This window comes from Daphnia pulicaria, chromosome 1, assembly GCF_021234035.1.
Source record: "Daphnia pulicaria isolate SC F1-1A chromosome 1, SC_F0-13Bv2, whole genome shotgun sequence".
Taxonomy (NCBI): domain Eukaryota; kingdom Metazoa; phylum Arthropoda; class Branchiopoda; order Diplostraca; family Daphniidae; genus Daphnia; species Daphnia pulicaria.
In genome coordinates, this window is record NC_060913.1 from 27,652,872 (window position 1) to 27,666,834 (window position 13,963).

General features: G+C 39.2%; 4 protein-coding genes across 4 annotated transcripts in view; all 4 read right to left on the reverse strand.

Moving 5' to 3' along the window:
* The window catches only part of LOC124320867, a 3,003-nt gene extending 952 nt beyond the window's left edge, over positions 1-2,051 (reverse strand). The window contains exons 1-8 of the mRNA XM_046783775.1: positions 2,033-2,051; positions 1,689-1,861; positions 1,492-1,614; positions 725-1,412; positions 548-638; positions 433-478; positions 100-360; positions 6-26 (exon numbers count right to left, since the gene is read on the reverse strand). Of these exons, the coding sequence (XP_046639731.1) occupies positions 6-26; positions 100-360; positions 433-478; positions 548-638; positions 725-1,412; positions 1,492-1,614; positions 1,689-1,800 (1,342 nt within the window). The 5' untranslated portion in view covers positions 1,801-1,861; positions 2,033-2,051. The remainder of the gene's footprint in view (positions 1-5; positions 27-99; positions 361-432; positions 479-547; positions 639-724; positions 1,413-1,491; positions 1,615-1,688; positions 1,862-2,032) is intronic.
* A 2,368-nt stretch (positions 2,052-4,419) lies between these two features.
* Positions 4,420-5,301, reverse strand: LOC124344909 (dorsal-ventral patterning tolloid-like protein 1). Its single transcript, XM_046798301.1, has 4 exons — positions 5,243-5,301; positions 5,040-5,163; positions 4,749-4,927; positions 4,420-4,643 (listed from the first exon to the last, which is right to left on the reverse strand). The coding sequence occupies exons 1-4, from the start codon at positions 5,282-5,284 to the stop codon at positions 4,458-4,460; spliced, it is 531 nt and encodes a 176-aa protein (XP_046654257.1). The 5' UTR covers positions 5,285-5,301; the 3' UTR covers positions 4,420-4,457.
* A 451-nt stretch (positions 5,302-5,752) lies between these two features.
* LOC124343995 (blastula protease 10-like) lies at positions 5,753-6,868 on the reverse strand. The gene is made up of 4 exons (XM_046797772.1): positions 6,748-6,868; positions 6,451-6,592; positions 6,195-6,373; positions 5,753-6,109 (listed from the first exon to the last, which is right to left on the reverse strand). The coding sequence occupies exons 1-4, from the start codon at positions 6,787-6,789 to the stop codon at positions 5,909-5,911; spliced, it is 564 nt and encodes a 187-aa protein (XP_046653728.1). The 5' UTR covers positions 6,790-6,868; the 3' UTR covers positions 5,753-5,908.
* A 609-nt stretch (positions 6,869-7,477) lies between these two features.
* On the reverse strand, positions 7,478-8,634 carry LOC124343150 (ovochymase-2-like). The gene is made up of 4 exons (XM_046796717.1): positions 8,559-8,634; positions 8,354-8,468; positions 8,070-8,248; positions 7,478-7,975 (listed from the first exon to the last, which is right to left on the reverse strand). Exons 1-4 carry the CDS (start codon positions 8,598-8,600, stop codon positions 7,733-7,735), a joined length of 579 nt encoding a protein of 192 aa, XP_046652673.1. The 5' UTR covers positions 8,601-8,634; the 3' UTR covers positions 7,478-7,732.
* Positions 8,635-13,963: the final 5,329 nt, after the last annotated feature.

Sequence of the window (13,963 nt, forward strand, 5' to 3'; positions counted from 1 at the left end):
GATGCTGGCAAAGGTGATGGTCATTCCTATATTGAATTTGAACAATTTGAAATATAATGAATCAATTCAAAAACCACAGTTATGTAATAATAATAATACCGAGCAGGTAGCTGCTGGCCTCCAGTTCGGTCAGGTAAACGAAGAGAAAGGACTCGAGGAATCCCCAGCAGGTGCCCAGCAGCAGCATCATGATCATGAAGATGTCGACGTCGATCAGCCGGATCAGTTTGGAGATGCTCGTCAAAAGTTTGGTGGCCTCGCTGTGCTCCTCGACGCCGACGTCCAATTGGCTCATCAGTAGAACTGTCACGACGAACATGCCGTCGGCCAAATAGAAGGTGATCGAGTAGTCGGGATAACCTTATAATTAAAATTCAATTCAATCTGATTCAAAACATTTGATTGAAAATTTTTAAAAAAAGGAAAGAAAACCTTTTCCCACGACCGTCCAGTCGAGTATTATTCCAGCGAGAACGGCCTGATCAGCCCAAATGTTTCAAATAAATGTTGAATAATATAATTAAGACATTTTATAAAATATAATTACGCAAATGGCTTGGCCAATGACGCCAAAGAGACGCTGTTTGCCCAAATCGCCGTGATGTTTCTTGACCATTTTAATGGCAGTTGCATCCAACCTTCAATTAAACCCCACCAAAAAATATAATCGCCGATTAAGTTTTAAAAATCAATTGCGGATGAAAACCCTAAAAATGAAACAAACATGGAGAAAGAGGTGGCTAGAGAACCGGAAGCGATGATTCGAAGGATGAAATAGAGCCAGAATCCTCGATTGTGTTTGAGTCGATCCAATTCCTTTTGCTGCTCGACGGGCAACAAGTCGGCGCTACTGCTGAGACTGGAATTGTTGTCCAGCTCGGATGAGATCGGCGCCGCGACGGCCGGACAGCGGATTGGGCAGTTGCAGAGGAGCGAGGCCGGAATTCGAGTCTGGTCCGTTTGAGCGCTGACGATTTGGGCGGTGCAGTTGCCGCCAGCGTTATTCTCTCCGCCCGTCCAGGGCGTCACGTCCAGCACCTCGAGCAAGGCGTCCATTTCCAGCACGGATGTCGATCCGGTCGCGATTTGCGTGCAGTTGCCGTTGGAGAGGCAGAGTTGCATCCGGGCCGGCACTCCATGGCAATCCATCGGCCGGCACTGCGACGGCGTCCAGTCGACCGTCCACATTTCCCGGCTGCTGCTGGCCTCGCACGTGTAGTTCTCGAAGCGCAGGACGGCGCCCAAGCGGCTGCAGACAATTTCGGCGGGAGTTTCGAAATCTGATCCCGACGACTGGACCTCGGCCGAAATGCGAGCGTCAATGTGCAGCAGGGACGTGTGGAAAACGGCCACCGAAGCGACGATGACGATCAAGATCAACTTGTAGCAGTGAAACCTGTCCGCCAGCATACCTGCAATCAAATTAATTTCAATTCATTTATATAAAATCAATTAATAGAAATAAAATAATTAGAGAAATATGAGACTTACCAGCTATTGGAGGCATGACGGAAGTGACGAACGGCAGGACCGAGTAGATGATGGCGATCTCTTCAATGTTGAGACCCACCTGGATCATTTGAAGGGTCATGTACGGCAAATACAGCGACACGGCTGGAATTTAATAAACGAATCTTATAAAGGGAAATGTTGAAAATGAAATAAAATTTGTAATGGGAATTGATTACCGCCGTAGTAGAGCAGCATGGTCAGCTTAAGTGGAACCAGTTGCTTGTTGACGGCAACGGCCTGTTTGAGCTTAGTCTTCCATCCGCTGGCATCGTCGGGGTTACCATCCATTGAATTCTGGCTGACAAAAGAGCAGACGCGCGTCTTGTCTCGAACGGAGCAAAATGGCAAACTATAAAAAAGCAAAAGAATTTCCAAATTACAACCGTACGTAAGCGAACAGATAACCAGCAAAGACTGAGCTAACAGCTCCGATGCGCTGCCCGTTTTTGTTCTCTAAATTAGTCCTCCCATTTCTTTAAAAAAACCTTCGACTCTCGATTTCCTGATCTCCAAAACGTACTGAAAATGAATCAATGCAAGCCCCCGCAGTGTCGGATTACAAGCCCCCTTTCATAATGCGTCCTTGTGAACAACAGCTATATACCTGTGTACCTGTTACATTTATATAACTCTTTCCCGTTGCTGGAGCTCATAGTAACACACGCAAACCTCCGTAGGCCATGCCATGCGTACTGCATAGTATGCTATAACTCTATCCCGAGAAAAATAAAAATACAAAAATAATCCAAAGCCAGGTTATTATCATCGCCGTGTGTGCTGGAATTGATTGGCTCGAGCTACGAGCAGATGGACGTGGCGTCATGGATTATTCATGGCCCGTCTTTTCCCATTTACCAGCACAGCGACCGTGCTATATCCTATTGTTTCCATTTGCCCCCAAAATATCTCAAGAGAGGTATAGTACATCTCGATCATGTCTTATTTCGCTTTGTCTGTGCGATTGAGCTGTCTTCTATTTCACCAAAAGTTTCACCATCACCCACGTCCAAAAAAGAAGAAACAAGAATTTCACCAACTAAACTAAGACGCAGTACATAATACGGCGCAGCACATTGACCTGCAATACAACAGGATACTGAGGATAGGGAGGATATGGTCGACTTTTAACAATCATATCATAACACCACTGATGTTTTGATCTAGGGTGATGATGAATAATGAGCGTAATGATGATGATGTGCAACCTGTTTCCTTAAATCCTTAAATTATTTCGGGGGTAAATGAGATGAGAACCGATTCTAGCTTAAAGTCAAAGCGCATCTAAATTCTTTGGGGCATTCGCTGGGGCACATAATGAGACGATCGATACGCTTTTACATCTGCAACCTATTCAATAAATGGCTCAATTAATGCACACTTTAACCCGCTGTGGTTCAGTGTTCCGAATAGCCAGAAATGCCCACCACACAAGCCAAAGTAGCTATACTGTCTTTCGAATAGTTCAAATTTTAATCACTTATTCAAACTGCAAAAATGCTGTGCGGGGGCGAAACTGTGATTTAATCAAGGTTCAACAACACCAATAGTGAAAAAACAAAACAAAATAGCTCATGTTATGGATCGCCAACAGAAACATTTGAAGGGTATTTTAGGAACGCTGCAATCCACTCATTAAACTTGTGGAGCAAAACTGTGCACGACAAGTGCTTGATAATGAAGATAAACGAGCTGAAAATCGTCAACTATGAAATGATCGTACGACAAGGAGGTATCCCAATCCTTGAAAAATAAAAACGACGACAATCAATCACAGGTAATAAGTTGACTGCAAATAATATGATAGTTAGTCCTCTACTAACCAGTTCAAGAGTTGCAACGACAGTCGATGCGGACGTCTGATTGCTGTGCAAGTCTATGGCGGCGCTGAGATCTCGGACTTTGATCACTCGTTTCTTGAACATTGGCAGGTCAGGTACAGTGATTAGATAATTGGTGGTGAATCTAGATTTTAGGCATAAAACAACAGTTAACTAAGAGACCGATCGACAACACACAACAAAAAAAAATGAATAAATAGAAAAAGGACGAATTTGCTTTGCTGATTCTCACCCAACTAGATGATTCGAATCTGGATATCGTGTGGCCTTAGGTTCTTGAATTTCCCGCAAGCACAAACCCGTTTCCGCGTCCCATATCCTGCAATGATAAAATTCAAACACATTTTTAACAAACCATAAATAAAGCATTAAGTGTTTTTTTTTGTTGTTTTTTTTTTTCATTTGATGGGGAAAACCTGATGCAGCAGGTGCGTGTCAGGTTGACCTGATGATGACAGTATATAGACAAAAAATAAATTGAGTAATAATAAAGAAATCAAATCTTGGTTTTACTTTTTTGGACAGAAGATATTTTTTCCAATACCTTCCATCAGCAATGAAGGATCTCCACTGTCTACACACAAGTTCAGCATTTGCCAAATTGCGAGCATCCAGCAGATTCAGAATTTTCTCGGTCAAGTGAGGATAACCGCCTATAATAGATTCATTTGACATGATTAATTCATTCAGCTGTGAAATCAAAAATTTGACATTGTATTACTGTTCAAGCTGGTTTAACAATAAATTTATTAAGATAAAAATTTAAGATATATTGTACTGTTGTTTCTGGGATTCGATTGATGGGAAATCGAGATCGTCACCGGTTGCTCTTTTCGAGAAAAAGTAGATGCTTTCTGAAGACGCACACCTGTTGCGCCTTGTTGGTTTATTATTGTTTACCAGCAGACGAAAATATGAAAATGGTTGCCATGGTGAAAATCGAATCCTTCACAATTCAAAGCGGTTTCTTTAGCCCAATTTGGCAACCTTTTTTAAAATGAAAATTTAGGCGGGCTTCACGGAAAACACTTTTATTTTAAATTTTTTTTAAATTAATAAAAGGATTACGTAGTCGATCACAAAGTAAAAATTCAACATTTTTCAATTTCATACGAAGGTGAATGTCGCTTGCCATCTCGACACAGGTCTTAATTTAGTTGCACCAAATTCTGTAATATTTTCATCATTCGAAGAAAACTTTACCGCCATTTGATTGGACGGTGAGATCACATCCGCTGGACTATCGTAACCATTTAAACTAACCCGAAGCGGATTGGCGAATCCGTCGAATACCTGCAAAACGTTCAATTGAAATTCAATTCGACTTATTTATTTGCAATACATCAAATCAAATAATAATCTTTCATCACGTAACTAAAAGAGGGTATATAGACTTACGGTTATAAAATCACAGCACTCTTTGACGGAAAGTTCTGTAAAAGTCAGATTAATTTTCTTTTCCGGTGGCGCATTGATTGTAAAGAGGCAACTCAAATTGGAGCTGTAATCGTCCGGGAAATTCGGAGATTCAATTATCCCGCCATCCTCTGTCACATTTTTGCACGATCCACAATCGCCTAAAAAAAGTTCAACGCGACAATTCAAATACATACATTATGTCAGTTGGATCAATTAAATGTAATTACTATATTGCACAGAGGAATGATATTATGTCATCTTATTTATTACCTGTGATATTGCACGGAATGGCAAGGGTGTCTGTCTTTCCTGCCAATAAATTGTTCGGTTTCCCGATTTTCCTCTCTGCTTGAATGGCCAAAAACGGGAAGGAAACCAAATGGAATACCATCAACTATAATTAAACATATATAATTAACGGTGTGTGTGAACAACCAACCTTTCTCAACATTTTCTGTTGAATGAAATCTGACCTGAAAGCAGAGGATTGCCAAGAAAGCTGTCACGAGGAACATTTCGTCTGGTGGCTCGAAGAGGAATGAGAATGACTGCCGAGTTCACCACACGTACGCAACGAAAGTAGGTCATTGTCGCGGACCACGTGATCTAGCTTGCTCTTGGGCAGGACGCAACAGCAGGAGGGAATAATCGAGAATCTAATTCATACGCCATCGCAGCCGATTTTTTAATTTAAAAATAGCAAAGGCGGCTAATTTGTTAGTTATATTTAGCAACAGATTGAATAGGATTAATCAAGGCTATGGGCATTATATTACATATATCCCCGCAGGATCATGTGTGGGTTGAATAGGTATTCAGAGACGAATAAAAGATGTTGCCGCATCATTACACAAAAGGGCAATAGCTCGAAGGCATAACAGGAAATCTGAGCAAGTCACGCTCTTGAGACGCTCACGCCCTGTGTAGTTTATTTTTATTTCCGAATAAAAATTGAAACTTTTTTTTTAAAAACCTTTCTCAAATTTTGTTTGACTATAAAGCCACCGGGGCATTTGTCAGTTGTAAATTTATTTCATCACAAATTTATAATTTACACGTTAGGTATCATTTTCTAGAATTTTTAGGAATCAAAGTTGATTAGATTATTTACAACATTTTCATATAGGCTAAGGACTTTGTCACACGAAGGTATACATCGCCTGCCACCTTGCAGGCCCCAAGTCGGTCGACGATGTGTTACTCAAAGCGTCAATAGGACTGTCAATATTATTATTGGAAGAGAACTTGACTATCAGCTGATTGGACGGAGAGGTCAGAGCGGCGGGAATTTCGTAACCGTTCAGGCCCACCCGGAGTGGATTGGCTAATCCGTCGAAGACCTGCGGCATCACAGTACACAAAAGGATGAGGTCTAATTTTAATAATAGGCTGTAATATAATCTAACATATTTTGATTAAACTCACGGTGATGAAATCGCAGCATTGGTTCACGTTGAACTCGGTGAACTTTAACTGGACATTCTTTCCTATCGGCGCCTTAATGGTGAAAAGGCAACTCAAATTCCCGCTGTATTCGTTGGGGAAATGTTGAGATTCGATTAGGCCGCTTTCGTCTGTCAAGGCTCGACACTCCCCGCAATCGTCTAAAATATAATCCAAATTTGCAATGCACCTTTTAAAAACGATGCTAAATTTTAAAATAAACACAATCTGATCTTACTGGTAACATTGCAAAAGGTAGTGATGGGTAGAGTAGGTATAGCCCCGTCGATTCTTTCCAATAAAAGATTCGATTTTTTGGTTGGAGATATCCGGTTGGTCAAAACGTACAGCGGGAAAGACGCTATCATAAATACAATGAACTATAAAAAGAAAAAGAATCCTTTAAATTGTTAACTGTTTTATTAAAACACAAAAATTTGAATCACATTTTATTGAGCGTGTTATACTTGTACAGTGTCACTAAACAGAATAAACACAAGCTGGTGGCTGTATCTACATTTCTATATCGGCCTACCTGTACGGTGATGACTGTTAGGAACAAAGTTAACACCAACATCTTGCTTGGTAAGCACACCGACGAATGATGATGCCGAGGAGGAGGAACTATGCAAAATAGGTCACTGTCGCACGATCGCGTGCCCTGCACTGCCGCCGACGCGAGAGATATATATTCACATCAGCATGCAGCAGTCTCAATTGCTGGCTCTGAGATACGTACACTTTTCATTGAAACAAAAAGGAAAGGAACGCGTGAATTGGGATGCGCTCCGAATTTTTCAATTTATTCTAGTAATACCTGTTCTATCCGTTTATATAGTACAACCTAGTCTGAATGTAAACCATCTCTTGCCATTAATGGTGGATTTCTTTGATTTCTTGGAAATAGCTTTTTAAAAGAAAATTTAATCGTCTCAAATATTTTTACGTTTTATCAATATCTATCGTTGGATTAAAGCGAAAGACGGAGAGGGGGGGGGGCGAGATATTCAAATGTATAGCTTCGAGGCATAACAGTAAATGTAACGGGTCAATGAATCACGTCCAGTCCATGCAGCAGCAGCATTCGTGATATTCCGAGAACTGAATTGTTATGCACATCACCTTTTCTTGCATTTGTGCATGTCATTAGAAAGAAACAACAGCGCGATGAATTGCTCTTGCAACATGCAACTATAATTTCATCACATTGAAATTTTTATTAACACCTCATTAAATTTTTTCACATGTGATCGTAAACAACAGTGTTCAAATAACCGTTGTATTGACACGTCATTTATATACATGAAAACAATTCAAAACATTTATTGCTGTCGTAAAAAATTTCAAGGCTAACCGTAACATTATACGCCGCTATACTGTACAGGTGCCTGTATACGTAACACAGGAATTCCGTAACGCAAATCAAACAATCAAGCGTTTATAACACAGAGCAGTATAGTCGAAAGGGCGGTATAATAGGATACAAATAACTGATTTTAATAAATAAATCCGAAGTAAATCTATAGTTCGTTAAGTGCTGTTTGATTTTTCATTTCGTCATCTGAAAGAATGAAGCGATTTTGGGAACCTTGGAACGTGTAAGTGGCCTGCCATCGGCCCGGTGCGTTCGCCGGTGGCACTTGGGCGTTATCAGAATTGGTGGTGAACTTGATTGTCATCTTGGTGCCCGTCGACGTCGATTTATCCGGAAGAGTGTAGCCGTTTAGGCCGACTTGAAGTGGATCACTGGTCCCGTCGAAAACCTGCGTTCACATCGTTACATAATCAAAATGAATTAGTATTCCGTTTGACAGCTATAGAATAAAGTCAAAGTGGTATTATTATGTTATTTCTTACGGAGACAAAGTCGCAACAGTTTTCCACGTTGAATGTAGTAAAAGTCAATTGAATAGTTGTGTACGAAGGCGATTCAATTGTAAAGAGGCAGTTCAAATCTGGCGGGTATTCGTTCGGAAAGTTCAACGATTCGATAGTACCGCCTTCTGTTGTCATACTTCGGCAAACTCCACATCCAGCTATATTTCATAAAAGTTATAATACATCTCAGAATTAAGAAAAAACCATCACATTATCTTATCAATATACATGCAGGAATATTTTAGGCTTAATAGATGTCTTACGATCAGGAACACAAGATCCGATGGCTGTACCAAACGCGTTGCTCTGACTCAATCTCTTCGTCATTTTCTCGTAAACGACAATCGACGGGAAGAAGAAAAATAGGAATACAAAGATCTGTAATTTAACCAAAAAATGTATATAGACCTATACTAATTGATATAAAAGTACCTAAAAAATCACAGCACACCAGCAGCAGAACCTTACCTCCACAAGAAGAGTCGCCTGGAAGAACGCGAGGAGAAGCATCTCGTTTGATGGCACACCGGCAAATGACGGTCGAGTCAGATTCGAACTAGGTCACTGCTGCCGGGCCGCGCGCGGCCATCACTCTCGAGTGCTGTTGCTCACAGCTGTTGGTATATAGGTTTACAAAAAATTCTCACGTGCTGTCTATATAGGAGCAGGTAGGCCTATGCAGTTAACCGATTAAAAATTACGACGTCAAGACCATTACAGAAATCTCTGATGCTGTGATGATATTTAATTTGAAAAATGTAGAATATTAAAGGTTATCTTAGGGAATGTTTCAGTCAAATTATTTTTTAAATATAGTGTTTTCATTTATTCTATATATAATATATAAAAGAAATAGTTATTTTTTCAGAGTCAGGCAAACATTTATAAGATCATCTTATTTGCTCATATCTTAATCTATTACGCAAAGAACTTCAATCGTGTTATTTACAAAGCAGGAACCAGAAATAACGGTACATCTGATGTGCTAAGGGCGGGTCCGGACGAGAAACAAATTTATATCGTTGGACGTCATTCAGGGAAACCACGGCTGCTGGCTCGTCTGTTTGAACGTTTTGTAAGGTCAGCATATTGTTTTGTTTTGTTTGTTTTCGTTTGTTTTTATTTTTATTTGGATAGAATTTGAATCCTTCCATGTTCAATTTTACAAATAGATATCCGACGGCGCCATCTGGCGATACGATTTCTATATATATAGGCTACGCAGCACCTTTGACTTGGCCACAATAAAAGAATGCAATTAAGCATCAAACGAAAATTTGAGTTGATTTGGCCGGATTTGGCATCATGCTGATTGTTTCGTTCTGGCAATGAGGTTGAAAAAATTTTATGTTACTTGTCATATGTATTGAAAGCCAGCAGCAATAGCTATCGATATTATTATAACTATAATGTTATTTCATTTTAGGTTATATTTAAGTCACCTTTTATACGAGTTAATTAGGCCTACTACGCATTAAATCCCTTGCTATGCTTTGATCAAAGGCGAATTTCACACCACGATAACGCTATTCGCCTTCCAGTGGGAAATTGCTATTTCTGCTAGAAAAATCAAAAGGGAAAGTAGATATCCGACGGCTAAGACAGCAAAAGCCCCCATCAAATTGGTCAACGACAGGCGCTGCCGTGTTTCGGTCTTTCTGTCTCTGCTGTCCTTTATATGTTCACTGTAGCAAGGCTTTGTATTCGGCTCGAATTGTTTCATCCATAGGGAAATCAGCCCGATTTCACGTAGTTCCATTGTCCTGTGAAGAATGACGGCAAGTGTCAAATGCCAAATAAATGCAAAACAAATTAACAGTTGATTATTCTATCGATATAGGAGTGTTTCATCCTTGCAATAATCAGTTGAACGATTATATACCCTTGATTGAAATTTTCGAGGTGAGGACTTTTTTTTGCCAAACCCCAGCCTCCAGCTCTGCTTGCAGTTTCCGCCGCTGCTATGGTGATCTTGCATTGACGAGTTTTTTTGTAGTCATCTTTAATGGCGGTTTTCAAAGCATTATCACTCTGTTCAGAAAAATATACAAACAGCCTATGACAATCAAATTTCACACTGATAGCTAATAGGCCTAATATCATATAAGATATGAATTGGCAAACAAATCGTATAAATTCAAATGAATATATAGAGGCACTATATATATATAACAGTGGCCCAAACAAGTATAGGCGCGCGGTTTCAGTTCAAACAGCAGTTCGACCGCACAAAACAAAACATTTGAATTTCAAAAATGGGTTTCTCACGCTGAAAAAAACATGTTGTGCAGGTAACGATTTCACCAGGTCGACACATTGCTGAGTAGTATTACACCTCGACTTTGGATAGGCTCGTAATTTGTCGCCCAGCACTTTGTACGCTCCTGTTGTTGCCGTCTATTGTATAATATACCCGAAATTGAAGACCGTTAAAATATTATTACAAATTAGTACGTTGAGCGTTGAGCATTTTGGCTAATTAGCTTATTATAACTGCTGCATTAGGAACCAATGGATTTTCCCCAATTAACCATTACCGAAAATACAATGTCAGGTCCTTGCCCTCTATTGACAATGACGCGGATTTTGGAATCGGAGGCTACGTCATTCATTGAATTGATGAGCGCTGGCTCGCGATGAGTTGCCGTGACGTAGGAGATGAGAACTCCGTTGTAGACGTTGAGCAGAACAAGAGTCAACAGGCACCAAGACCCAATGACGAGTCGAATTGGCGTGATCTTGCAAGAAATGTATCCACCTGTCAGATAATAGATCATACAGAGGTCATAGGCCTATATCTACCTCAGTATATTGTTGAAGGTCAGCTATAAAACTAACACTGTTAAAAAACTTAACAACTATTTCGGGGATAAACGCCCTAAATTCTGACCAAACCAGATCTGGGGTTCCCAAACCCGAAAAATTTGTATCGTATCGCAATACGAAACGTTCGGGGTTGTATAGAAGACAAATAAAAGTTCCGACTAGGGCCAGGATCGAACCTTGAACCTTTGACTTGCTAGCTCAGCTCGCTAACCACTACACCATTTGACTTATTTATTCATTAGATATTTATGAATTAGATTTGATTTCCTGTAGGTAAGGACTTAGAAAAGTTTTATAGTCTTTGTTAGTATAGAAAATAAGAGTTAGAGGGTAGCGGGCGTGTTTGTCGAGAATACTAGCACTTAGACTTAATATTATACGTTAGAATACTTACGTTTTCAGAAATCGATATAATTTTTAAGGAAAGGGATGCATGCTTGAAAATATTTCAAGTTAAAAAATTGATCTACTTGACAAGTAGTTTGCAAATACTTTGATTAATATAAAAATGAATAAACTATAAAAATTTTAAATGTACTTGAAATAATTCTATCGCTGCTGCATAGTTTATAGAAAAGCTGAACTTGTCATTATGTCTCTGCCGGTTGCCGACGGAATTACTTTGCTAATCATGACTAAAATCTATGTCCCAAGTATGCTTATATATTATGCACTCCCTAAATGTCTGGCCATGCCCAAAAATTTGGGGGTAATTTTCCCCAAATATTTGTAGTTAAATTTGAAAAAATGAAAGTGGTACGTAAAACCCCAGAATTTTCGAAAAAAGTCAAAATTTCGTGCATTTACAAATTTTTGGTGGTTGGCAACCCCCAAAAATTGGTACCCTTTTTAACAGTGAACCCTATTGTTAATAATAGTGCATTATTATTGAAATTAATCAATTTTACCCTGATTCAATAATGTTGTAAGGATGTAACTGAAGATATTTTCCGTCACGCCAACCTGCTGATGCAACCCCTGCTGCTGGTTATTCCTTGCTCCGCTTTGATATCTGATGGAAAGAATTTTGATTTTCAAAATTCGATTGAAGCCTAACACAGTGATGATGACGGCTACTGAAGCAACAAGTAGCCCCGTCCAAACCTTTAATTAATTGGAAAATTGGCGATATGAATGTGATAATATGGTCAGAACCAGTATAGGCCTATCCTATTATACGTATAGCTATACAAACGTACCCAAAATTGAAACGGTTTGATGATGGCGTTGACGTTGTTTTTATTATCATCGGGGATTGGAATGAGAAAGGCAACCTGCGTGTAAAACCACGGATGGACCATTTCTAAACTGCGCAGTCGTTCAGACGTTTGCACCATTGCAGTGAGTATCAAGTCGCACTCCTATATACATTGTGGTTCATGAGATAGTATATGATTTTTATTGGGCAATAGGTATATGTATGCAATTGCTAATAGTCTTAAAGCTTTATAATTTAACATCAGTGCAATCATTTGATTCATATACTCCTCTTAATGCATAGCTAATGAATCCTGGGAATTTAGGTCCTCTATCTTCCAGGCTGGTAACATTAACTTCAAGGAAGGAATACCTTTTTCAATGTTAATTTTTAAAAATTAGTACACCTATATAATATGTAGCCTACTGTACAGATTTACTTCATTAATTATTGGTGTAAGCCTAAAATAGAAAATTTTGGGTACTTAAATTTGTATCGGCGGGAGAGCCAGTCGAGCATCAGAGGTGAAACGCCTTCCAGTCCGATCTGGTGACCAGTTGAATTTCTCAGGATGTTCACTGATACGGGAAACTTTTCAAATTTTAACAGAAACTTATTAGGCCTATTATAATTTTTTTTTTAATTTTAAATTGTTTTAAGGATATTTTTAAGGAAAAACGTGATATAGTGCTAAGTTAAGCAACATTTACCTCAGATGCTATAACGACGAGGTTGTCTTTCTTGAATGAAATGGCATCAGCATCCGGGATCACCGTCGCGAAGTTGTGGCATACTAATGATGCGGTAACAATAGTCACCAACAGCATCCAATTCAATTTCATAATTTCCTATTTCCTTTATTTACTTAATTCACTATACTTGGGAATTTTCAACATATATTATACTAATAAGAAATCGACACCGGTTCGTCTCAAGACAGGCTAAATGAGTTACTTACAATAACCCAGCATTCTTCCATTATATACTGTCAACAATAAGAGAGAGAGAGAGAGAGCTCTTAGACGCGATGAAGTGATAGAAGAAATCAACCTTAACCAGCGAAAAACTAAGACCTTATATTACAGTCAGCTATATATATAGGCACACAACATTTGACGTTTGTAGGACTCTTTATTGAGAATGTATACGCGGTATATACTTTCTTTTTTAAGAAAACCTGACAATGCAGCAGTCGATGTCAAAGCGTGCTTATTGGCAACTGGCAACGGCATTTTGCTTCTCAAACATGAAAAGTTAAACTGATTTCCCATTCAGTCAAACACAAATTTTGCTGAAAAGCAAAAATGCGCTTTCTCCAACTATATGAACAACCGACCAATTTGTATTTTTCCAGAAGGAAAGATTCCTTTTTTCCGCTTTTTTCACGTAATTATTTTTTCACTGAATTTGTTTATTGAATACGATCGATTGATCGATTCCATATGGCTACAACAAATCAAAAACTCTTTTGTGCCGTCAAATATAAGGATGTACTTTTCTTTTTCGTAGGCTATGATGCAGACATATATAGAAACTCTTCAGTGCAATATCAGCATCATATAATATGCTTCATGAGTTGCCAGCAGCATTCGCGCTATGATATACCTCCATTTGGTTTCTTTCCCAGCATCACCGGCTGTTTTCCAGCAAGTATCTAACTTAATAATCCTTCGTGATGCTTGCGTGCGTCAGAATGTGATTTCATGGGCTGCCCTGAAGGCATTATTGACCGGCGTTGACCGAATGAACTTGAGAATTTCCCTTTTCTTGTATTTTCACAATCGCACTGTAAACTCGGTGGGTGGGTAGACAATTTTCTTTAATATAATAGCTTTAAGTTTTTTTTTTC